The following is a 25,765-nucleotide window of genomic DNA, read 5'->3' on the forward strand; positions in this document are numbered from 1 at the left end:
AGAAGGAAGTGGGTTGTTGTAGGTTTTTCGGGCTACATGGCCATGTTCTAGAAGCATTCTCTCCTGACGTTTCGCCTGCATCTATGACAAGCATCCTCAGAGGTAGTGAGGTCTGTTGGAACGAGGAAAATTGAGTTTATATATCTGTGGAATGATGTCCAGGGTGGGAGAAAGAACTCTTGCCTGTTGGAGGGAGGTGTGAATGTTTCAGCTAGCCACCTTGATTAGCATTTGATGGCCTGGCAGTTTTTTGGTGTGGCTTGTTACTGCCTGGGGGAATCTTTTGATGAGATTTGAGGCCATCAAATGCTAACCAAGGTGGTCAATTGAAACATTCACAGCTAGCTCCCAGTTGTCAAAATCTATGCTTCTCCAGGGTGCAACGCAGGGGCCTAGGCTTCGGTCCACCCTCCAGGTGTTTTGGACTCCGACTCCCACCATTCCTAACAGTCTCAGGCCCTTTTCCTTTTCCCCCTCAGCCACTTAAGTGAATAATGGGGCCTCATCTGGGATTCAGAAAGGAAGTCCCTCATTTTGTCCGTCTGAATGTAAGCAAAGGCTTAAGCGGCAACCACCATGTCAGACTACACAGAGAAGCCACTGAAATCCACAAGAAGCATGTGGACAATTTCAACTGAAAGGAGGAAACCATGAAAAGGAACACAATCTGGCTACCAGTATTAAAAAACTCAAAAATTACAACAGCAAAAAAACAGAGAGGAAACAAACACGGACATCTAATCACCTCCCAACAAAAGATTGCCCCAAGCACTTCCAGGCCATCAAATGCTAATCAAGGTGGTCAGTTGAAACATTCACACCTAGCTCCAACAGACAAGAGTTCTTTGCCCCACCCCGGTCATTCCACAGATATATAAACCCTTTTTCCTAGTTCCAACAGACCTCACAACCTCTGAGGATGCTTGCCATAGATACAGGCAAAACGTCAGGAGACAATGCCTCTAGAACATGGCCATATAGCCCGAAAAAAACCTACAACAATCCAATATTACTATGATTTCATTTCTTAGTCACCTCTCCTTGAGGAGGGTCAAAGCACAATCAAAACAAACAAAAATTATAAAAAATCTATAAGCACAGCTATTAAAACAGGCCTGGGCCAACTCCAGCCCTCCAGAAATGCTTGACCACTCTCGCAACCACCATGTCAGGCTACACAGAGAAGCCACTGAAATCCACAAGAAGCATGTGGACAATTTCAACAGAAAGGAAGAAACCATGAAAAGGAACACAATCTGGCTACCAGTATTAAAAAACACAAAAATTACAACAGCAAAACAACAGAGAGGAAACAATCAGGCACATCTAATCACCTCTCAACAAAAGATTCCCTCAGGCACTGCCAGGCCATCAAATGCTAATCACACCTAGCTCCAACAGACAAGAGTCCTTTGTCCCACCCTGGTCTTTTCACAGATAAATAAACCCCTTTTTCCTAATTCCAACAGACCTCACAACCTCTGAGGATGCTTGCCACAGATGCAAGTGAAACGTCAGGAGAGAATGCCTCTAGAACATGGCCTTATAGCTCGAAAAAACCTACAACAACCCATAGTAATATTATTATTATTGTTGTTGTTGTTGTTGTTGTTATTATTATTATTATTATTATTATTATTATTATTATTATTATTATTATTATTATTATTATTACCAGATGCGCCTCGGTGCGTGCTGTGCCGGGAGCCGGAGCGGAAGAGGAAGCTGGGAGGTCTCTGCACGGATCCAGCCTCGCGGGATAAAGAGTTGGCGCTCTGCGAGTGGCAGGGATCTGGGGAGAGAAAGAGGGGGCTTAACTGGGGTGTGTGTGTTGGGTGGGAGGGCTCAGAAGAGCCAAGGGCCAGCTCCTGTGACCCTTGCGTCATGCAGCATGTGGGCAGAGAAAGCCAGCATCCAGAGCCCCTTGCAGGCCCTGCCCTCTGCCGGCCAGTCTCCCCCAGATTAGAAGACCAAAGAGGGGAGTGGGATGCCCCCGTCCCCTTCCTCATCTGCTTTGATTGCCAGGAGGGCTCCCTGTCGGCCCCACGTCCGCTAGGCCTGGCTTACCTGCATAGTGCGGGGGGCTCTGCCTGAAGGAGCCACTCAGCTGTTCCGATCCCTGAAAGAGAGGACAGGAAGCAGGGGAGAATAAGGGCCACACCATGGCCATTGGGTCCCAACATAGCCCTGCTTCCCAGTTTTGGCACCGGTGCCGCTTACCTTGCCCATCCGATGCCTCAGCTGGGAGAAGCTGCTGCTGCCACTCTCTGCCAGGATGCTGCTGTGGAAGGAAAAGGGCACCAGCTTCAGAAAGAGGGAGAGACTTCTAGCCCCCTTCCATCACGGCCATCAGCAACTCAAAGCAAGCGGCCAGACATGTGGGATCCAGGCAAAGAGGAAGCCAGGCGGGAGTGGCGGTCCCAAGAGGAAGGAGTCCTACCTGTCCCGCTTCTCGGGCCCTTGGCTCCAGAGGGGCCACGGAGGAGGGGGCTGCTGCCGCTCGCGCTCTTGCCACAGCTGCAGGGACTCCGGCCGGCGGCGCTCCTCCCCAAAGGGTTCCGGCCGGGGGAGGCTGGCCCTACAAGCAACGACAGGAGAGACACCCAGTTAGAAGGAGACCCGGAGTCACTTTCCAGGCACCACTCAAAACACCAGGCGTAACCCAGAGGGCTCATGGCTCTGAAAGACCCTCTCCCACATTTATTGGCAGTTCAGTCAATTTGCAGCCTGCCTTTCTCCCAACGAGGGGCTTGACCTGGGCCTCGGGATCCTCAGGAGGAGACCCCACCAACAAAGCAAGCTGTGGCACAACTTTAGATCAGTGTTTCTCAACTTGGGGGTCAGGAGGTTGCAAGGGGGTGTCAGAGGGGTCGGCAAAGACCATCAGAACACACAGGATTTTCTGTTGGTCATGGGGGTTCTGTGTGGGAAGTTTGGCCCAATTCTATCGTTGGTGGGATTCAGAATGCTCTTTGATTGTAGGTGAACGATAAATCCCAGTAACTGCAACTTCCAAATGTCAAGGTCTATTATCCCCAAACTCCACCAATGTTCTCATTTGGGCATATTGACTATTCATGCCAAGTTTGGTCCAGATCCACCTTTTTTGACTCCACAGTGCTCTCTGGATGTAGGTGAACTACAACTCCCAAACTCAAGGTCAGTGCCCACCAAACCCTTCCAGCATTTTCTGCTGGTCATGGGAAAACTGTGTGCCAAGTTTGGTTCAATTCCATTGTTGGTGGAGTTCAGAATGCTCTTTGATTGGAGGTGGACTACAAATCCTAGCAACTACAACTCCCAAATGCCAAGGTCTATTTTCCCCCAACTCCACCAGTGTTTGCATTTGGGCATATTGGGTCTTTGTGTCAAGTTTGGTCCTGATTCATCATAGTTTGAGTCCACAGTGCTCTCTGGATGTAAGTGAACTAAAACTCCAAAAATTAAGGTCAATGACCACCCAATCCTTCCAGTATTTTCTGTTGGCCATGCAACTTCTGTGTGCCAAGTTCGGTTCAATTCCATCATTGGTGGAGTTCAGAATGCTCTTTGATTGTAGGTGAACTATAAATCCCAGTATCTACAACTCCTAAATGTCAAGGTGTATTTTCCCCAAACTCCACCAATGTTCACATTTCAGCATATTGAGTACTCGTGCCAAGTTTGGTCTAGATCCATCATTGTTTGAGTCCACAGTGCTCTCTGGATGTAGGCGAACTACAACTCCAAAACCCAAGGTCAATGCCCACCAACCCTTCCAGTATTTACTTTTGGGCGTGGGAGTTTTGTGTGCCAAGTTTGATTCAACTCCATCCTTGGTGGAGTTCAGAATGCTTTTTAATTGTAAGTTAAAAATAAATCCCAGCAACTACAACTCGCAAATGAAGCCTTGAGTCGCCTTCAGGTGCATGCAGCAAATAAATAAATAAATAATCAATGCAGTAAATAAATAAATAATAAATAAACCCCACCAGTATTCAAATTTGGGTGTATCGGGTATTTGTGCCAAATTTGGTCCAGTGAATGAAAATACATCGTGCGTATCAGATATTTACATTGTTATTTATAACAGCAGCAAAATATTATGGTTGGGGGGTCACCACAACAGGAGGATAAAGGGGTCGCGGCATTCGGAAGGCTGAGAAGCACTGCTTAAGATGCTGGATGGCTCCCTGCAACTCCTCTTGTTGATAGTCAGGGACAACTGCCGAAGACAACAGGTGACAAAAACCCCCAGGACCACTTTTGGGTATTTTTCTTGCCTCTAGTGGAGACACTTTTTGAAAGTCAGCCCCTTCCTTTTTCCAAATGCACAGAAATGGCCAAAGGTGCTGGGAGGGCCAAGGCCGCCAGGGGTCGCTGCTCACCTGCTGGTCAGTCCGGACTCTGAAGCGGGTCCTCCTTTCAGGAAAGCGCTCCTCCCGGCTCTCTGCTGCTCCTGCAAAGGAAGCCGCCAGCTTTAGTTCTGCCTCTCCGGCCCAGACAGGGCAAGCAAAGCCTTTTCACCAGGCAAGGGCCAACTTGGGTCCTCCAGGTGTTTTGGACTTCAACTCTCACAACTCCTAACAGCCGGTAGGCTGTTAGGAGTTGTGAGAGTTGAAGTCCAAAACACCTGGAGGACCCTTGCCTGTTCGAGAATCCTTTTGTTGGAGCTCAGCCTGTGATTGTGTGTCAGGCTCAGGGTGCTTTGCATGTGGTGTTGGGAATCAGCCTGTGTTTGTGTCTCAGGATGCTTAGGATCATGATGCTCTTGATGTGGGCAATGCTGAGGGAAATGATGGTGCTGAGGCTGAGGTGCAAGATGGAGATGGTTTGGTCAATGATTTTCAGTCAGACAATGATAGAGAGGCCCCAGTGCAAAGGGCAGTTTCTCATGAGAATATCCCTGCTGGGCTTCAGGATGATGGTTCACTCCCTCTTTCTGTGAGCTCTCTGAGAGAAGACATGATAGCCATGTATAAATATGTGAGAGGAAGCCACAGGGAGGAGGGAGCAAGCTTGTTTACTGCTTCCCTGGAGACTAGGACGCAATAGAGCAATGGCTTCAAACTACAAGAGAGGAGGTTCCATCTGGACATGAGGAAGAACTTCCTGACTGTGAGAGCTGTTCAGCAGTGGAACTCTCTGCCCCGGAGTGTGGTGGAGGCTCCTTCTTTGGAAGCTTTTAAACAGAACCTGGATGGCCATCTGTCAGGGGTACTTTGAATACAATATTCCTGCTTCTTGGCAGAATGTGGTTGGACTGGATGGCCCAGGAGGTCTCTTCCAACTCTAGGATTCTATGATTTGAGTTTGGAAAACAATCTGACACCTGGAAATTTTAATGAGCAGCCAGAAAGGGAGTTGAAAAATAGGCGACTATAGAGTTCAGCCAGGATCGACAACAAACTCAATGTTTACGTCGCTCCGAAAGGCTTCGTCAGATAAGAGGCAAGAGTGGGGGGAAAACTAAACCAATTTTTGGGCTTTGGGATATAAGGTTTGCTTCAAGGGAAAGCCTGTTGGATCAGGCATCGTTTGGAAATCATGTTCATGTGCCTTGGAAATCCTGCTCAAGGGGTCTTGTTCTTAGAGAGATTTTTAGCATTTTGCTGTGGTCTAGCACCTTCTGGATTATCTTTGCAACCTGTTGATTCCTGTCTGGATAAATACTGCCTTGGATTGTTTTTATATCTTTTGTAGATATTGCTTTGAATTACTGCATTTTACTGCTCTTTTACATTTTGAATTTTTCCTATTTTTACAAGCATTTCTTTTACTCAGCTTCAATTAAAAAATATTGGTTTTTCACTCAATGTGTGGTGTGTTTTAAAGTCAGAGGGTATCGTTTCTGTTTTGGAGTGCAACATGTGGGGAGTGATGCCAATGAGTTGCAAGATGCGTTTCAAGATGGCAATGGTTTGGCCAGTGATATTGATTCAGAGAGCCCTGTTCAGAGTGTAGAGAATGTCCCTGAGGGGAGTGGGGATGATGGTGTGCTTTCTGAATTGTTACCAGAGAGTTCCCATGATACGGAACATGAAAACAGCTCAGCACCTGGCCCAGCTGCAGAAATTAATGAGCAAATAGATAGACAGGAGGAGATCAGTCAAAACAGGAGTCGAACAGTGGCTTCGGCATTCTGCCAGGCTCCGAGAGAAAAAGATAAGACATTCTCAGCTAAAGCGAAACCAATTTCTGAGTGCTAGAGGCATAGCTAACGAGGAGCTAAAAGTTCCAAGTACAGGATATGTAGCCAGATGAAGCATCGTTTGGAATCAAGCTAAGTTCTCATCCTAGTTTCATGGAAGCTTTGCTTGAAAAATTCATGCTTAAGTGCTTCTTGTTTCATGGTTTTGATTATTAGATTTTATGATTCCATACTCATGCCTTGGATTGATGTTTCCTGGTTTTCTGGATTTTATTAGAGAAATGTGGACTTTTGTTTTCATGGACGTGCGGAACTTTACCCTGGACTAATTTGTTCCTGCTTATCTTCTTACCTAATTGGATCTACCTATTTCTTTAAAGTGCTTTCTACTTTGCTGCTTTTTAATTATCTTCAATAAAAGGATTGTTTTCCTAAAGTCAGAGGGCTTTTCCTGTCCTGGAGCGCAACAACTTTTACCTCAATGGAGGGCATCCCGTGGAAGCCATTGTCCGACTTGCCCTCGGCAGCCGCCAAGTCCTCCTCCTCCTCCTCCCCGTTGAGGCTGCTGTCGATGTAGTCCACCTGATCCAGGTCCCCGCCGTCGACTGCGTTTCGGAAGAGAAGGACTTGCACTCAGGACCCCTCCCCTCAGCCATTTCGGCCCCCTCCCCACAAGCAGAGGCCCTTCTTCACTGCCTCCCCAGCCATGGCTGCTCACCTGCTCCATTGCGCCGCTCCTTCAGCTGTCTGGGGTCCCGGGCCAGCTCCGCGATGCGGAAGGAGAGGTCCGAGAACTCATCTGCGGACTGAGAGGAAAAGGGAAGGAGAAGACAGACAAAGACCTTTCAACCGGCAGGTAAAACCGGCCCAGTCCTTGCGGTTGCCAGATGTGCCCATCCTTAGAATCGCGGAGTAGGAAGTGACCCCAAGGGCCATGCAGTCCAACCACCTCCTGCCAGGGTGGGGGACCCCAAACCGAGCCCCCTTCCCCTGCTCCTTCAGAAGCTATGCCCCAATTGGGACCCCGCTGTACCTCATTCCCTGACCAGCGCTTGCTCCCACTGTCCACGCTGTTGAAGCCCGAGTCCAGGCCACCATATTGCCACACGGGGTAGAAGTCATCCGGGAGGCTGCAGGGGAGAGAAGAGAGAAGCACAGCAATGGGAAAAGAGCACAGCAATGGGAGAGCAGCATAGTGATGGGAGGGGAGCATAACAATGGGCAAAGATAGCGATGAGAGGGGAGCATAGCAATGAGAGAGGAGCACAACAATGGGAGAGGAGGACAGCAATGGGAGGGGAGCATAACAATGGGCAAAGGTAGCAATGGGCATAGCAATGGAAGAGGAGCACAGCAATGGAAGCGGAGGATAGCAATGTAAGGGGAGCGTCACAATGGGCAAAGATAGCAATGGGAGGGGAGCATAGCAATGGGAAGGAAGCATAGCAATGGGAGGGGAACATAACAATGGGTAAAGATAGCAATGAGAGGGGAGCATAGCAATGGAAGATGAGGATAGCAATGGGAGGGGAGCATAACGATGGGCAAAGATAGCAATGGGAGGGGAGCATAGCAACAGGAGAAGTTAATAGCAATGAGAGGGGAGCAATGGGAAGGGAACACAGCAATGGGAGAAGATGATAGCAATGGGAGGGAGCACAGCAGTGGGAGGGGAACATAGCAATGGGAGGGGAATATAGCAAGAGGAGGGTTTTGTCCTCCCCAAAGACCCCTTTCCTCTCCCAAAGCAGCACCCCTCCTCCCTCTCCAGCTGCCCCATGTCTCCCTCCTTTTGCAGCCAATAGAAGCCCCTCACCAGGTCCCAAAGGCAGTGGGGCGACTCCCACGGGCAAATTCCGCCAGGTCCGGCCGGCCCTTGCTGCAGGCCTCGATGTGGAGGTATTTGAAGATGTGGATCTTGCCTTTCAGGCAAATCTGGGGAGGGGGAGGAGGAACAAAGAGGTCGGTCACAGCTCGGAAGCCCCTCCAGATGGACAAAAGCCATCTTGTGCCCCCTCTGTGGTGAAGTCAAGGGTCTCCTGTTTCATCCAGATGCCCACTAAGCCAACTCTGACCCAGGTGCCATGACCCCCGATGGTGACCAGACTTTTGAGGGGCTTTTGAGGTAGAGGGAGGAATAGGGTGTGATGGTTAATGAACTGCAAGTAGTATATAAGTTGTAGTGATATTGGTAGTAAGCTTGATGAGGGTTGTTGAGGGATATATGGTGTTTTGCAGAGTGTGTTGGAGAATTGCGGTTGTGCGTAGCTTGGAAGAAGAAGCTGTAAAGTTTGGACATTTGTCCACTGCTGCAACCAAGGAGAAAGTAAAATTTTCCTGCTTATTATTTGGAAAAGGACAATAAAGTCTCTGTATGTCTATATTTTGTATATCCTTGTCCACTGCTGCAACCAAGGAAAAAGTAAAGCCTTCCTGCTTATTATTTGGAAAAGAACAGACAACTCTGCAGCGGTATGCTTGTCCACCATGCCCTGCCTCATGCACAGAGGAAGAATTGCTGGAGGCTACAGACAATGCCGTTGCTGTCGCCCGTTTTTGGTCAAAAGGTATTTAGCCGCCTGCGCTCCTTCTATGTTTATCAGTTTTATACTAATTTATGCAATGCTTGTGATACCAAATAAATAAATAAATGACTGCAAAGAACACCCCTGACAACAATGACAATGCACTATGCTGATGGAAGGCCGGGTGGGAGGGGCCTCCAAGACTGCGTACCTGTGCAGGTGGGCACTGCAGGGGGTTGTTCTCCAGGAGGATGGACTGCAGGTGCCGGAGATGCCGGAAGCAGACGGGAATGCGGGTGACGCGGTTGCAGGAGAAGTCCAGCCGCACCAGGGGAAGCTCTGCCAGCTCTGGGAGGGAGGGAGAGAAGGAGGAGGCACCATTTAGGGGAGGTATTTGAAGATTGGCCCTCCCTCCAGGTGTTTTGGACTCCAACTCCCACCATTCCCAACAGCCTCAGGCCCCTTCCTTTTCCCCCTCAGCCACTTAAGCGTTATATCTATTTGTTGGGATATATGAAGGTAGGCATCTTTTAGGTCTATCACTCTATCATCTAGCTTAAGCGGCTGAGGGGGGAAAAGGAAGGGGCCTGAGGCTGTTGGGAATGGTGGGAGTTGGAGTACAAAACACCTGGAGGGAGGGCCAGTCAGCTCATGCCTGATTTAGGGGCAAGTAGGGAAGGCTCCCATCCCAGGAGGAGACTGACCTTCTGGCAGGCAGGTGATCTGGTTCTTCCGGAGGTTGAGGTCCCTGAGTGACTCCAGGCCGCCGACACTGGACGGGAGGGATTGCAACTCATTGCTGCTGACGTCCTGTTGGGAAGAAGCCGAGGAGAAGGGGTTGAAATTGACAGCCCACCTCCCCACAATATCCAAGTGGAAAAGGAGGAGGAGCCTGGCACTGCCCTGTAGGAAGGAGACATGAGGGAGGGGCCCTTGGCTCCAGAGGGGCACCTTGCCAACCCCAGAGGTCATCCAGTCTGACCCGGTCCCCTTCCCGGAATGGATGGCATGGATCAAAGAGGTATGGCCAGTAATCACGTAGGCTCTTGAGGAGGCCAAGGCAGCTTACAAACACCAAGCAGACCAGACTGGGACCTCAAGCCAGGGCAACAGGGACACCTCTCCACTCAAGACTTAAAAAGTAGACATCTGCCAAGAAATTGCCAGCCAGGGACATTGGACGCTTTAGAGCAGCAGTTCTCAACCTGGGGGTCGCAACCCCCGAGGGATTGCCTGGCCATTTTGAAGGGGTCGCAAGGCCGCCTCCGTTGGCCCTACCCTAAGGATGTGGGCCAGGTGAGGGCTCCTTCGTGCAAGATCTGGCCTCGCACAAAGCCCCCTCGCCCGCCTCGCACTTTTGCCATCATTGGGACCCCTGAGCGGGTCGCAAGGGGGGTGTCAGACAGGTCACCAAAGACCATCTGCAAACACAGTATTTTCTGTTGACCATGGGGCTTCTGTGTGGCAAGTTTGGCTCAATTCTATCATTGGTGGGATTCAGAATGCTCTTTGAGGGCAGAAAAACTGTAAATCCCAGCAACTATAGCTCCCAAATGTCAAGGTATATTTTCATCAAACTCCACCACTGTTCACATTTGGCCATATTCAGCATTCATGCCAAGTTTGGTCCAGATCGATCACTGTTTGAGTCCACAGTGCTCTCTGGATGTAGGTGAACTACAACTCCAAAACTCAAAGCCCAACAAATCCTTCCAGTATTTTCTATTAATAATGGGAGTTCTGTATTATTTATTTATTTATTTATTTACTTTATTTCTATCCCGCTTTTCTCAGCCCTCAGGCGACTCAAAGCGGTGAACAACATTGATACAAAACATCATGAGACAAGTGTACGGCAATTAAAAACAATTGTAACATAAATCATTAAACATCAGAATAACAATCATTAGCGCCTCATCAGTAAAATCAGAATCCAGTCTCATTATCCATTATTCCGTATTCCTATGTTCAATTACACTGTTCAATCAAATGCTTGTTCGAACAGCCAGGTCTTCACTTTCCTCCAGAACGCCAGCAGGGAGGGGGCCGATCTGATACCTGCAGGCAGGGCTTTCCACAGCCGAGGGGCCACCACTGGGAAGGCCCTGTCTCTCGACCATGCCAAGTATGCCTGTGATGCAGGTGGGACAGAGAGTAGGGCCTCCCCAGATGATCTTAGTGTCCTAATTGGTCCAAGTTTAGTTCAATTTCATCATTAGTGGAATTCAGTATGCTCTTTGATTGTAGGTGAACTATAAATCCCATCAACTACAACTCCCAAATGACAAAATCTCTCCCCCGTCCAACCCCACCAGTATTCAAATTTGGGCCTATCGGGCATTTGTGCCAAATTTGGTCCAGTGAACGAAAATACATCCTGCAGATCAGATAATTTACATGATGATTCGGAACAGTAGCAAAATGACAGTGATGAAGTAGCAATGAAAATAATGTTATGGTTGGAGGTCACCACAACATGAGGAACTGTATTAAGGGGTCACGGCATTAGGAAGGTAGAGTGAAAAGGCTGCATCCCAGGCAAGCACATCCACCCCCCACCCTTGGCCCAGACTCACCAGCTGGCGCAGGCTCCGGAGGGCCCCAATGTCTTCTGGGAGGGAGGCCAGCTTGTTGTTGCTGGCAATGAGGACCTTGAGGGGCAGGCGGCAGACGCAGGAGGGCAGGGAGGTCAGCTGGTTCCGGCTGCAGGGAAGAGCGAGGAAGGAAGGAGGGGCACTGAGCCCAGAAAGAATCCCCACTGCCCCCCTTGGAGAGAGGAGCAGCCAGGGAAAAGGGGGGTCTTCTAGTACACATGGAGCTCCCCTCAATCTTCTCTGAAGGAAGGCTGAAGGAAGTGGAAGAGCAGCCACCCTTGCATATGGTGGACATGGTGTGACTGCTCTTCCACCGTGCTGCAGACCTGCTTTGCTCTTCTTTCCTTCCTAGGTCTCTGAAACTCAAGGTGTTCTGCTCCCTGCCTGCATATGCATATCAAAATACATTTTAATGTGTGTATTTGTGGTATTTTGACAATGTGTATGTGTTTTAGTTATGCCGTAACCCGCCTCGAGCTACGAGGAGAGAGAGGCAGGTAAGAAATAAAATAATAATAATAATCATCATCATCATTCAAAAATACATCACACAGTCCTAGGCGCTTGGGAAGTGTTCGACTTGTGATTTTGTGATACCAAATCCAGCATAGAGATCTCATTTGCTGTGACATACTGTGCTTTTGTGTCAGTAAAATAATAATAATAATAATAATTAGGGTTGGGCGGCTTCGTTCGTTAATTTCGTAATTCATTATTAATTCGTATTTAAATTAGCTTACGATCCGATATTGAGCCATGCAGGAGTAATTTCAATTTATTTCGTAATTGTTTCGAAATAGTTTTGTAATTGTTTCGTAATTATTTCCGTATGTCTGGTGCAAGTTTTAGGGTTGTTGTTTGTTTTATCAGTGATAAAAAATAAATTATCACACCAACAGTCAACAACAGAGGGAGAGGGAAGCTTCAGAAGTTCCCCCTGCCCCATTTGGAGGGGTTTTTAGCGTATTGCGCAATCGCATCCGCCATTAACGAATCGATTCGTAATCGTTTCGAAATCGTTTCGCAATTTTACGAAATTTAGTTTATTTCGAACTTTTTTAAAGGAAAATTTCGGAATTCTTTTAAAAAACGAAACGCAAAAACCCCCTAAAAACGAATCAAGTTTAGAAACAATTTTTTCCGTGGTTACCCAGCCCTAAATTAATTATTATTATTTTACTGACACAAAACCACAGTATGTCATAGCAAACAAGATCTCTATGCTGGATTTCGTTGTTGTTGTTATTATTATTATTATTGTGGGCCACTTCACCCTTCTTCCCCAAAATAGTCTGTGCTTTGTGACCCTTTTGTTCAAGAAGGAGCACCACGAGGCTCCTCTCTGCCTCCAAAGGCCTGAACTAGCACACATTGACAAACTATCTGCTTTGATTACAGAAAAAGTCATTAGTGATATCTATATATGTAGTGATAGTGATATCTACATGTACACCTATATGATGTGTATGTGTGTGTACCCATGCACACACATATCTATACACACACATACACACACATATCTATATATACACACACAATTATATTTACACTTTTTTAAACAGTAGTGATATTTTTAAAAGACTGGAAACAGTTTGTTGCCCAATTTCATCTCTAGGAGTTTTGAGAAGGATTTGATTAGCTAAATATAAATATTGTGCAACCTTATATACAGAGAAATGATTTTACTATGTGTATTTATAAGCACTGGAAAGGAAGCTGCAAGGCGCTTTTTATTTTCTAGGCATTTCCTCATATCTTGTTTTCTTTCTGTTGTTCTTTCACATTTCATTCTTTTATAAACTACTTAAAATGTTTACAACATTCAATATATATTTAAAAAGTTCTAAAAAACAATAATTAAAAAAGGAGGCCTGACCTAGACAACCAAGAGCCAGCATCTTGTTTGTTGTTGTTGTTGTTAGTTATTTATACCCCGTCCTTCTCTGTGTGCAGACTCAAGGCAGCTAACAATCCCACACTTGAGTGAAGTTTGGTCTTCTGCCAAAGTTAGGTACCTTTCCTTGGTCTATCTAACCCAACCTGTGGCTCCCCAGATGTTTTGGCCTTCAACTCCCAGAAATCCTAGCAGCTAGTAAACTGGCTGGGATTTCTGGGAGTTGTAGGCCAAAACACCTTGGGGACCTACAGGTTGAGAACCACGGCTCTAACCTTATATCTGAGATGTATTACCTGCAACAACGAAAGGATTTTTTACCTTCCCTTTTAAACCTTGCCAGAGCCTCCTGAGTATTTTCTCTCTTGTTTCCTCCCATAAGTTCATATATATATTTGTTTGTCCTGCAGCCTTGAGTTCATCATGTTTTCGACTATGGGTATAATTTGGGATTAGGGTGGTTTTGGTTAGTTTGTTGTTTAGTATTGTACGGCATTGAATGTTTGTTGCTGCTTGTTGTAAACTACCCTGAATCCTCTTTGGGAGATAGGATGGGATATAAATAAAGTGTTATTATAATATTGTCTCCTGTGCTACGCTAATAATATAATGTAATATAATATATTGTATATAGGTAAAGGTAGGTAAAGGTAGTCCCCTGACATTAAGTCCAGTCATGTCTGACTCTGGGGTGTGGTGCTCATCTCCATTTCTAAGCCGAAGAGCCAGCGTTGTCCGTAGACACCTCCAAGGTCATGTGGCCGGCATGACTGCATGGAGCGCCGTTACCTTCCCGCCGGAGCGGTACCTATTGATCTACTCACATTTGCATGTTTTCGAACTGCTAGGTTGGCAGAAGCTAGGGCTGACAGCGGAAGCTCACGCCGCTCCCCGGAATCGAACTTGCGACCTTTTGATCAACAAGCTCAGCAGCTCAGTGCTTTAACCCACTGCGCCACCGGGGGCTCCTAATAATAATTTATAATATATAATATATAATAATTTATAATATATAATAATAATTTATAATATATTTATAATATATTATAAATACATACAGTATTTATAATATAATGTAATGCAATATAATAATACTACTAATAATATGATATTATAATTATATATTTATATTAAATGTAATATTACTAATAATATTACAATATAATGCAGGGGTCCCCAAACTAAGGCCCAGGGGCCGGATACGGCCCTCCAAGCTTATTTACCCGGCCCTCGCTCAAGGTCAACTTAAGTCTGAAACGACTTGAAAGCACACAACAACAACAATAATCCTATCTCATCAGCCAAAACTGGCTCACGCTTCCCATTAAAATACTAATAAGTTTATATTTGTTAAAATTCGTTCTTCATTTTAATTATTGTGTTGTTTTAAGTGTTTTTTGCACTAGAAATAAGATATTTTATTTATTTATTTATTTATTTATTTACTTTACTTGTATACCGCAGTTTCTCAGCCCAACAGGCGACTCAACGCGGTTTACAACAAGGATAAGAATCAATCAACGATATACAATTTAAAACCATAAAAGTACAATATTGACACAACAATAGACAACACAATGCATCTCATAACTAGAGTCGTGATCCAATCCGTCGTCCAAATTTCCATTCCTGATATGTGCAGTGTGCATAAGAATTTGTTCATTTTTTTCAAATTATAACCCAGTCCTCCAAGTTTGAGGGACTGTGACCTGGCCCTCTGTTTAGAAAGTTTGAGGACCTCTTATATAATGGTATAGTACAATATAGTAATATTTAATACAGATATTGTACTATGCTAATGATATAAAATATTGTATGTGTGTGTGTCTGTTTATCTATCTTATCTATCTGTCTATCTATCTATCTATCTATCTATCTATCTTGTAAGCTGCTCTGAGTCCCCTTCGGGAGTGAGAGAGAGAGAGAGAGAGAGAGCACTAGCTATGCTGCACTTTGTGATGTTATATAGATGGCGGAGAGGAGGTGCCATATGCTTGACACACACCTGGCCTCCCTTTCATTTGCAGGCCTTACCTGAGGTTCAGGTAGGTGAGGGCCTGGAGGTTGGCGATGGCGGCCGGGATGCTGCGCAGGCAATTGTGGTAGAGGCTGAGGCCTTCCAGGGACATCAAGTGGCAGGCGTCCTCTGGCACCTCCGCAAAACGGTTCCGGGACAGGTCTGCCAAAGAGCAAAGGAGGGGAGGAGACGCATTTAGATTCCGTGGAGTTACTTAAATAGCATCTTTTCTCCCCCAAAGGAGAGGAAATGCCTCCTCTCAAAGCCGGCTGAAAACAAAACCAGACATTATGTCAATTCCGATTCCACTCTAAAAACAAAAAAGCAAGTGCAAAAGTGCAGCCAAAAATGGATCTTCCAGGGAGGGGTCGGGATGTGCTGCCCATCCAGGAACACCTTCAGTTTCTGGCATCAAAACAAAGGGAGGTGCAAGAAAAATGCAAAACAAATACCTCCTGGGCCCAAATCAGAGACAGGAGGCATTTATTTTACATTTTTTCTTGCTTTACCCTTTGCTTTGAGGGACGTTTTTTGGGGAGGGCCACCCCTCCCTCTGAGAGAGTGTCTGCTCAGAAGATGTTTTGGAAGCAGGAGGAGGAGGAGGAAGAGGAGGAGGAGAGGCTAAATTTAGCATGAGCTGTGTCCAAGTTGGCAGGAAGGAGGAGGGGGAGGAAGGAAAGGGGGTCCGGCCACATCCATCTCTTCCTGCACTGCTCAACTCTCTGCTAGGAAAGAAGCCAAGGGGGTACCTCTGAAGGAGGAGAAATCCCCACCTGAGGGTCTCCCCAAAGTGACCACCTCAGACAGGTAGCACAGGTATCCCCCCCCCCTTTAAGCCTTTCAAGAGACTTTGCATAATTGACCTCTTAGGACTCCTGAATTAGAAATGTTTGCAAACTTTATTATTTAAATACTAGCCGTCCCCTGCCACGCGTTACTGTGGCCCAGTCTGTGTATATGTGTTTTGTGTGTGTGTATATATATGTGTGTATATGTTTATGTATGTGGTTTTGTGCATGTATTTTTTTCGCTTTTAAGTCTCTTCTGCTGTGTTTTTCAGTGTTTTTATGAGTGATGGTCACTCGTTGGCCTGAGAGATGAATTATGTCCAAATTTGGTGTCAATTTGTCCAGTGGTTTTCGAGTTATGTTAATCCCACAAATGAACATTACATTTTTATTTATATAGATTTCCTATATAGATACCTACACATACACACATAGTTTGTGTCATGTTTACAAAAAGAAAAGACGACAATGTAATATAGTAAACTCTCACCTACACAATATTGATTTATTATTATTATTATTATTATTATTATTGGATACACAACAAGATGAGTCCACAGCAAACAAGATCACTCTGCTGGCTGTTGATCAGTTGAAACATTCCCACCTAGCTCCAGCAGACAAGAGTTCTTTCTCTCACCCCGGTCGTTCCACAGATATATAAACCCATTTTCCTACTTCCAACAGACCTCACTACTTCTGAGGATGCTTGCCATAGATGCAGGCGAAACGTCAGGAGAGAATGCCTCTAGACCATGGCCATATAGCCCGAAAAAACCTACAACTCTGCTGGCTGTTGTATTGGATCACACATCAGAACCTTCCCAAGTGCCTAGGACTGTGTGATATACTGGTGAATCCAAGCAGGGTGGCCTTTTGCAGCTGACAGGTGGCAATTTTTTCAGCACCAACTGTTTGTAAGTGCAGGCCAAGGTCTTGAGGCACTGCACCCAGTGTGCCGATCCCCACTGGGGCCCCCTTGACTGGCTTGTGCCAGAGGCTTTGCAGTTCGGCCTTTAAATCCTCATATCATGTAAGCTTTTCCAGTTGCTTCTCGTCAATTCTATTGCTTGGGATACCAACATCGAAGATCTATACTTTGTTTTTTAACACGACTGTGATGTCAGGAGTCTTGTGCTCCAAAACTCTGTCAGTCTAGATTCAGAAGTCCCAGAGGAGTTTAATGTGTTCATTTTCTGTAACTTTTTTTTGGCTTGTGATCCCACCAGTTCTTTGTCGCAGGCAGATGGTGTTTGTGGCATAAGTTCCAATGGATCATCTGAGCAACGGTGTTGTGCCTCTGCTTGGAGTCTGTCTGTGCAATCTTCTTGCAGCAGCTGAGGATCCATTATTTTGTCTGCTTCCTTGCAGAGTCTACACTCGGATTATTATTATTATTATTATTATTATTATTATTAAGTTTATTTATACCCCGCTTTATCTCTCCTGCAGGAGGCCTGAAGCGGCTTAACCCAAAAGTTTGTTTTTGTTTATTCGTTCAGTGGCTCCTGACTCTTCGTGACCTCCTGGACCAGGCCAGAGCTCCCTGTTGGCCGTCACCACCCTCAGAGTCTCCCTTCAAGGATGCCATCCATCCACCTTGCCCTTGATCAGCTCCTCTTCCTTTTTCCTTCCATTTCCCCCAGCTTCATTGTCTTTTCTAAGCTTTCCTGTCTTCTCATGATGTGGCCAAAAAAAGTATCAGCATATACTTTAAAATACACAAATATGCAAACATTGAAATGGGATTCAATACAAACAATCTTTTAAAAATCCCAGTGAAAAAGCATGGAAACATATACCAAGTGAAAATCCACAGCACCTCCTGACTTGTCTCATTCATTATTTTGACTTTAGTTTTGTATTTTATGTTTTTTTTAGTTCTGTTATGCTTTGTGTTATAATGTGTTATGTTTTTGTGTAATATTGTGTTTACTGTATTGATGAGTGTGGCCTCGTGTAAGCCACCCCAAGTCCCCCTGGGGGAGATGGAGCGGGGTATAAATAAAGTTTTATTGTTATTATTATTATTATTATCTTAAAAACCTCCTTCTTTAGAAAGCCTGCCTAAATTGAAAGGTTTGAGCCTGCTAACAAATGGAATTGAATTTGTAGATTTATATGGCAGTAAGTGATAAGTAGATACAAAGACGGTAAACAAAGAAACCGATCAGAATAATTAAGCACATTTTAAAAATGCAAAGGCCTGGCACAGACAGTGGCCTCTCAGTGTCCCTGGATGGTCAGTCACCCTATTGTTAACAGACTGGTGTGCATGTGTGCATGTGTTTGTGGCTGGCACGGTTCCACCGTCTACCAGGCTCTGGGAGTCCCATTCCCGCCCCCCCCCCCCAGCCCACATTTGCATACAGAGTAATTGGGGACAGAGGGAGTCCTGCCCTACTGCACGCCTCTTCTCTCTCGTCTTCACCTGTTTGCTAGACCTGTGTAGCTCTAGGGGCTTGCTTTTGACTCCCGCCTCCATGCAGAGGTCACTGCCCTCGTTTTCCTAAACAGTCTTTACTACTACTGGACATTGAGAAAGCCAAAGTGCTCTTCCAGCAAAAGTCACCACCAGCCAACCCCTCTCCAATGCCAGAAATACAGCTTAATGGTGTAACATTAGAAAACGTGGACCATTTCCGCTCCCTTGGCAGGCACCTCTCCACAAAAGCCAACACTGATACCGAAATACAACACCGCCTGAGCTCTGCAAGCGCAGCATTTTTCCGAATGAAGCAGAGAGTGTTTGAGGACATCCATAGGGAGACCAAGGTGCTTGTTTATAAAGCTATTGTCCTCCCAACCCTGCTATACACCTGCGAGACGTGGACTGTCTACAGACATCAACAGTAAGACTGAAATATATACTGCCTGAGCCCTGCGAGTGCAACATTTTCCCAGAGAGTGTTTGAGGACCGGGACATCCGTAGGGAGACCAAGGGGCTTGTTTATAAAGCTATTGACCCCCCAACCCTGCTCTACGCCCGCGAGACGTGGACTGTCTACAGATGTCACATGCAACTCTTGGAACCATTCCATCAGCGCTGCCTCCAGAAAATCCTGCAAATCTCTTGAGAAGACAAGCAGACCAATGTCACCATGCTGGAAGAAGAAGCAAAGATAACCTGCATTGAAGCGATGGTTCTCTGCCATCAACTCTGCTGGATCGGCCACGTTGTCTGGATGCCCGACCACCGTCTCCCAAAGCAGTTGCTCTACTCCGAACTCAAGAATGGAAAACGGAATGTTGGAGGACAGGAAAAGAGATTTAAAGATGGGCTCAAAGCCAACCTTAAAATCTCTGGCATAGACACTGAGAACTGGGAAGCCCTGGCCCTCGAGTGCTCCAGCTGGAGGTCAGCTGTGACCAGCAGTGCTGCAGAATTTGAGGAGGCACGAGTGGAGGGTGAAAGAGAGAAACGTGCCAAGAGGAAGGCGCGTCAAGACAACCCCGACCGAGACTGCCTTCCACTGGAAACTGATGCCCTCACTGCGGGAGAAGATGCAGGTCAAGAATAGGGCTCCACAGCCACCTACAGACCCACCCTGGAGGATTATCCTACTCGGACAACGAGGGACTGCCTACGTAAGTAAGTAAGCAAGCAAGTGGCTCTAATGCGCACCCTCATTTTGGCAAGGTCATTGAGCCAAATGAGGTGATCCTTGTATTTGAGTAAATAGGGTACATATTGCACTCTGCTAGGGATACCAAATATCCCTGCGCTGAGACATTGGGCAGCAAAGCAGGACTTCCAAAAAGGTTCCCCGACTCCTGAGCAGCCCTTTGGAATGAGTTGCAAAACGCTTCCTCTCTCTCACATGCAGACTCGCTCTGTGCCAAAGAGACACGCCAGCAAAGCCAATGGAAAATGTTGTGGGGGGGGGGGAGGGAAAAGGGGGGATTCCTGGGTGGAAAGAAAACAACTCCTGAACTTGGTTCTGGTCTTGATGGATGGCGCATTCCTGGGCTGTCCCAAGAATCCCAATTCGATCCCCCTCAATTTTTGCAAAGTAGATGCAACGCTTTCAAAGAAATGCACTTTCGTATCTTTGCAAACTGTCCATCACTTTGACACTGAACAATGACAACCATTCAATAGCATTGTTATGGTTGCAAAAGTATGGGACTGGAGAGGTACAGAGCATTTGAAACCTTGCACAAACACACACACCCTAAACTGCAAATCCCAGGATTCACACAAATACAGACTCCCTAAAATGCAAATCCCAGGATTCTCACAAACACACACACCCTAAACTGCAAATCCCAGGATTCACACAAACACACACCCCCTAAACTACAAATCCCAGGATTCACACAAACACCCCCCCCAAACTGCAAATCCCAGGATTCACACAAACACCTCCCCCCCCTAAACTGCAAATCCCAGGATTCACACAAATACAGACTCCCTAAAATGCAAATCCCAGGATTCTCACAAACACACACACCCTAAACTGCAAATCCCAGGACTCACACAAACACAAACTCCCTAAACTGCAAATCCCAGGATTCACACAAATACCCCCCCCCAACTGCAAATCCCAGGATTCACACAAATACACACACCCCCAAACTGCAAATCCCAGGATTCACACAAATACAAACCCCCTAAACTGCAAATCCCAGGATTCCAAAGGATGCTTCCATGGCAATCAAAATGGCACCATACCACTGTAATGGGAGTGTTAAAGATAGACGTGATTTGCCTTCCAAAGCACAGAAACACTCCTGAACATCACAATGCACACTTCAGCTTTTTCTACACATCAGGTCACTGCGATTTTCAACAAGCTCAACAGAGCAACGCCTTGTACATCCAGGATTGGCTTTGTTATCTTCACCTATCGCTATCTATCTGTACGGCACTGCCTTCCTAGAAGATTGAACCACAACACTTTTGCAATCCATTAGGAAAAAAAGCCAAAAAATCGAGCAAAATACATATCACAAATCAATAAGATGCAAATAATGGGCTTGGAAACGTCCCCTGAGGACATTCCAATGGGGGAGCCATGATTCAAACTTTATATATTAACTAGCCATCCCCTGCCACGCGTTGCTGTGGCCCAGTCTGCGTATATATGTGTTTTGTTTGTGTATAGGTGTGCATATGTGTGTGTATATATTTGTGTATATGTGTATATATGTGTGTTTGCATTTATATATGTGGTTTTGCACATACGTTGTAATGTAATTTTTTTTTTAAAAAATTGGCTTTTAAAGTCTCTTACTTCAAACTACAAGAAAAGAGATTCCATGTGAACATGAGGAAGAACTTCCTGACTGTGAGAGCCGTTCAGCAGTGGAACTCTCTGCCCCGGAGCGTGGTGGAGGCTCCTTCTTTGGAAGCTTTGAAACAGAGGCTGGCTGGCCATCTGTCAGGGGTGATTTGAATGCAATATTCCTGCTTCTTGGCAGAATGGGGTTGGACTGGATGATAGCCCAGGAGGCCTCTTCCAACTCTTTGGTTCTATGATTCTATAACTTCCTGACTGTGAGAGCCGTTCAGCAGTGGAACTCTCTGCCCCGGAGGGAGTGTGGTGGAGGCTCCTTCTTTGGAAGCTTTTAAACAGAGGCTGGATGGCCATCTGTCAGGGGTGATTTGAATGTAATATTCCTGCTTCTTGGCAGAATGGGGTTGGACTGGATGATAGCCCAGGAGGTCTCTTCCAACTCTTTGATTCTATGATTCTTCTGCTGTGTTTTTCAGTGTTTTTATGACTGATGGTCACTCGTTGGCCTGAGAGTTAAACTGCCCTTGAAGATGGTGGAGGTGCCTTCCTTCTATGAAGGATCTGAAGCAAAGGCTAGATGGGCTTCTGTTGGGAGGGCTTCGATTGTGCTTTTCCTGCCGGGCAGAAGCGGGCTGGACTAGATGGCCCTTGGGGGTCCCTTCCAACTGATGATATTTTATTTCTCCTTCTCCTCTTCCTTTTGTGTGTGCCTAAACATTTGCTTTTAAAACGATATGAGCAAAAAAGTACACGAAGGGGCATTTCTGCCCCCCCCCCCCCCCAGAACAAGGGAAAAGAGCTGGAGGTGAACCTGATCCCGGCCCAGTTGAAAGGGGGAATTCCAGACCCCCAGCTGGAAAGAAGCGGCAGCGAAGGGGGAAACAACCCTTTTGCCAGATGTTTCCTTTCTTGGAGAAGCAAGGGCTGCAGAGGCAGCTCCAAGGACTGAAACGTATGCGTCTGTTGCTTTTCCCCCTTCCAATTTTGGGGGTAGCAGGGGGGCTTCCCTCCTTAGCTCCCTCCTTGGAAGACCAAGAAAAAAATGGGTTTGGTAGGAAAACTGAACGACCGTGGTGTGAAATGATGCACATCTAAAAAGTGGGTCATGGACATGAAATGCTTGGAAAAGCTCTGGTCTAAAGGCACGTCTGAGCGCAATAGGGGCCAAAGAGACCACCCTATGGGGCTGGTTAGGGGCCCGTCTCTACTGTTCCTTGCAGTCAAGGCAGTCCCCAAGTTACAACCAAGAGAAGATCTTTAGGTTTGCTCTCAAGTTGAATTTGTTCATAAGTCGAAACAGGGACATTTTTAAGTTATCTCCAGCCATATATAAAAGTCAACATCGACACCGAAATACAACACCACCTGAGCTCTGCGAGTTTATAAAGCTATTGTCCTCCCAACCCTGCTCTACGACTACGAGAAGTGAACTGTCTATAGACATTAACATTAAGACTGAAATACAACACTGCCTGAGCTTTGCGAGTGCAGCTTTTTTCCGAATGAAGCAGAGTGTGTTTGAGGACCGGGACATCTGTAGGGATACCAAGGTGCTTGTCTATAAATCTTTTCTCCTCCCAACCCTGATATACGCCTGCAAATTGTGGACTGTCTACAGACATCAACAATAAGACTGAAATACAAAACTGTCTGAGCTCTGCCAGTGCAGCATTTTTCCGAATGAAGCGGAGAGTGTTTGAGGAACGGGACATCCGTAGGGAGACCAAGGGGCTTGTTTATAAAGCTATTGTCCTCCCAACCCTGCTCTACGCCTGCAAAACGTGGACTGTCTACAGACATCAACAGTAAGACTGAAATACAACACTGCCTGAGCTCTGCGAGTGCAGCATTTTTCCGAATAAAGTAGAGAGTGTTTGAGGACCAGGACATCCGTAGGGAGACCAAGGGGCTTGTTTATAAAGCTACTGTCCTCCCAACCCTGCTCTACGCCTGCGAGATGTGGACTGTCTATAGACATTAACATTAAGACTGAAATACAACATTGCCTGAGCTCTGCGAGTGCAGCTTTTTTCCGAATGAAGCACAGAGTGTTTGAGGACCGGGACATCCATAGGGATAACAAGGTGCTTGTTTATTAAGCTATTGTCCTCCCAACCTTGCTATACGCCTGCGAAATGTGGACTGTCTACAGATGTCAACATTGAGACTGAAATACAACATCGCCTGAGCTCTGTGAGTGCAGCATTCTTCTGAATGAAGCAGAGAGTGTTGCTATACACCTGCGAGACGTGGACTGTCTACAGATGTCACATGCAACTCCTGGAACGATTCCATCAGCGCTGCCTCCGGAAAATCCTGCAAATCTCTTGGGAAGTCAAGCGGACAAATGTCAGTGTGCTGCAAGAGGCAAAGACCACTTTCACTTCAAACTACAGGAAAGGAGATTGCACCTGAACATGAGGAAGAACTTCCTGACTGGGAGAGCCGTTCAGCAGTGGAACTCTCTGCCCCGGAGTGTGGTGGAGGCTCCTTCTTTGGAGTTTTTTAAACAGAGGCTGGATGGCCATCTGTCGGGGGTGCTTTGAATGCAATATTCCTGCTTCTTGGCAGAATGGGGTTGGACTGGATGGTCCCATGAGGTCTCTTCCAACTCTTTGATTCTAGGATTCTCTGTCTTTCCTGGGCTTTGCTTTCAGACTGCCTCCCTGGGCCCCACAGCGGTTGCGCAAGTGGCCCCACTTCCCCTGCCGCTGTGTTTGCTTCCGCTTCAGATTCCGGCGAAGGAGAAGCTGCTGACCGAAAGCAGAGCACAGAGACAGACAGACAGACATCCTTCTGGGAGAGAGCAAAAGCCCCGGCCTGGCGCTGAGCACAGGAGGGAAAGAGAAAGCCAAAGCCTGCTGCTAATCCAATTAGGCCCAGACCCTGGCTGCTCCATTCCTGCCTGGACACCCCCCCCCCCCAGGTTCCTTTCCCCAGAAGCAGCTGCCTTGGCTTGGAAAGGGGCCTCCCCCCCCCCCCCAATCCCACAAGACTGAGAGCATGCCAAGGGTCAAGAGAAAGAAAGAAAGAAAGAAAGAAAGAAAGAGGATTTCCATTGTGCTGAGAGACGCTTAAACTCCCCCCCCCCCCCAAAAATCAAGACAGAGGAACTTCCTGGCACTGCAAGAAGCAAAAGGGAAGGAAGCGCAAGTGGGGAGGACAGGAGAGGCATTCGGAGCATGCTTTCAACACTCCATGCGCAAGTGGCCAAGGAGGACAATCCACCCATCCAGGCGCATCATGGCGCTGGCCACTTTTTGCTTGATGTTCAGGCAGTGCTTCTTGTAGGTAAGAGCACGATCCCAAATTCCTGGGAGTCACTCTGGACCGTGCTTTGACCTACAAGAAGCACTAATTACAATTACAAAAACTGTAGATTGCATAGAAATTCTTAGAATATAGAAACTGTGATTTGCAATCTACAGTTTTTGTAATTGTTGTTATAGATATCTGTGCATGTTACAACTACAAGAAGCACTGCCTGAACATCAAGCAAAAAGTGGGCGCTAGAAACAATATCATACGAAAGCTGACTGGCACAACCTGGGGATCACAACCAGACACAGTGAAGGCATCTGCCCTTGCGCTGTGCTACTCTGCTGCTGAGTCTGCATGCCCAGTGTGGAACACATCTCACCACGCTCAAACAGTGGATGTGGCTCTTAATGAGACATGCCGCATCATCACGGGGTGCCTGCGCCCTACACCACTGGAGAAATTACACTGCTTAGCCGGTATTGCACCACCTGACATCCACCGGGAAGTAGCAGCCAATAGTGAAAGGACCAAGGCAGAGACATCTCCAGCTCATCCCCTGTTTGGGTATCAGCCAGCACGTCAATGCCTTAAATCAAGAAATAATTTTCTAAGATCTACAGAGACACTCGCTGGAATACCTCAGCAAGCGAGAGTCCAAAAGTGGCAGGCTCAAATCCAGAACTGATACCAAATGAGAGACTCCCCCTGGGCACACAGAAGACTGGGCAACTTGGAAGGCGCTGAACAGACTGTGCTCTGGCACCACGAGATGCAGAGCCAACCTTAAGAAATGGGGCTACAGGGTAGAATCCTCGGCATGCGAGTGCGGAGAAGAGCCAACCACTGACCACCTGCTGCAATGCACCCTGAGCCCTGCCACATACACGATGGAGGACCTTCTTGCGGCAACACCAGAGGCACTCCAAGGAGCCAGATACTGGTCAAAGGACATTTAACCAACTACCAAACTCACAAATGCTGTATTTTATCTGTTTGTTTGCTTTATTCTGTTAGAAATGTAATATAACTGACTGGTTGATCTGACACAATAAATAAATGGCACTGGCCCACCAATTATTTCTCATTTATTATTTACGGCATTTCTAGCCTGCCTTTCTCAACCTTACGGCCACTCAAGGTGGATTACAGAAATTGGCCGAATTGAAAGTACAGTTACAAACATTCAAACTAATATTATAAAAACCATATAAACCATTAAAACCATTTAAAAAAACATAGCATCACCAGTGTCGCCCTGTCAAAATCATTATCCAGTAGCATCGTCCACCAAGGCCCTGAAACTGGGTTGTTGTAG

The 25,765-nt window shown here is 46.5% G+C and overlaps 1 protein-coding gene across 4 annotated transcripts in view; it reads right to left on the reverse strand.

The window, feature by feature from the left end:
* The window catches only part of LRCH4 (leucine rich repeats and calponin homology domain containing 4), a 65,571-nt gene that overhangs the window by 17,591 nt on the left and 22,215 nt on the right, over nucleotides 1-25,765 (reverse strand). For 2 of the 4 annotated variants that reach the window (XM_060779795.2, XM_060779792.2), the window contains exons 2-14: nucleotides 15,178-15,322; nucleotides 11,232-11,358; nucleotides 9,360-9,465; nucleotides 8,867-9,003; nucleotides 7,947-8,065; nucleotides 7,164-7,260; nucleotides 6,849-6,936; nucleotides 6,608-6,735; nucleotides 4,368-4,438; nucleotides 2,441-2,578; nucleotides 2,221-2,281; nucleotides 2,068-2,119; nucleotides 1,676-1,792 (exon numbers count right to left, since the gene is read on the reverse strand). In XM_060779795.2, coding sequence (XP_060635778.2) covers nucleotides 1,676-1,792; nucleotides 2,068-2,119; nucleotides 2,221-2,281; nucleotides 2,441-2,578; nucleotides 4,368-4,438; nucleotides 6,608-6,735; nucleotides 6,849-6,936; nucleotides 7,164-7,260; nucleotides 7,947-8,065; nucleotides 8,867-9,003; nucleotides 9,360-9,465; nucleotides 11,232-11,358; nucleotides 15,178-15,322 — 1,386 coding nt within the window. The remainder of the gene's footprint in view (nucleotides 1-1,675; nucleotides 1,793-2,067; nucleotides 2,120-2,220; nucleotides 2,282-2,440; nucleotides 2,579-4,367; nucleotides 4,439-6,607; nucleotides 6,736-6,848; nucleotides 6,937-7,163; nucleotides 7,261-7,946; nucleotides 8,066-8,866; nucleotides 9,004-9,359; nucleotides 9,466-11,231; nucleotides 11,359-15,177; nucleotides 15,323-25,765) is intronic. The other 2 variants (XM_060779793.2, XM_067469646.1) reach the window with 2 other exon arrangements.

This window comes from Anolis sagrei, chromosome 6 (genome assembly GCF_037176765.1).
Source record: "Anolis sagrei isolate rAnoSag1 chromosome 6, rAnoSag1.mat, whole genome shotgun sequence".
NCBI classification, from domain to species: Eukaryota; Metazoa; Chordata; class Lepidosauria; order Squamata; family Dactyloidae; genus Anolis; species Anolis sagrei.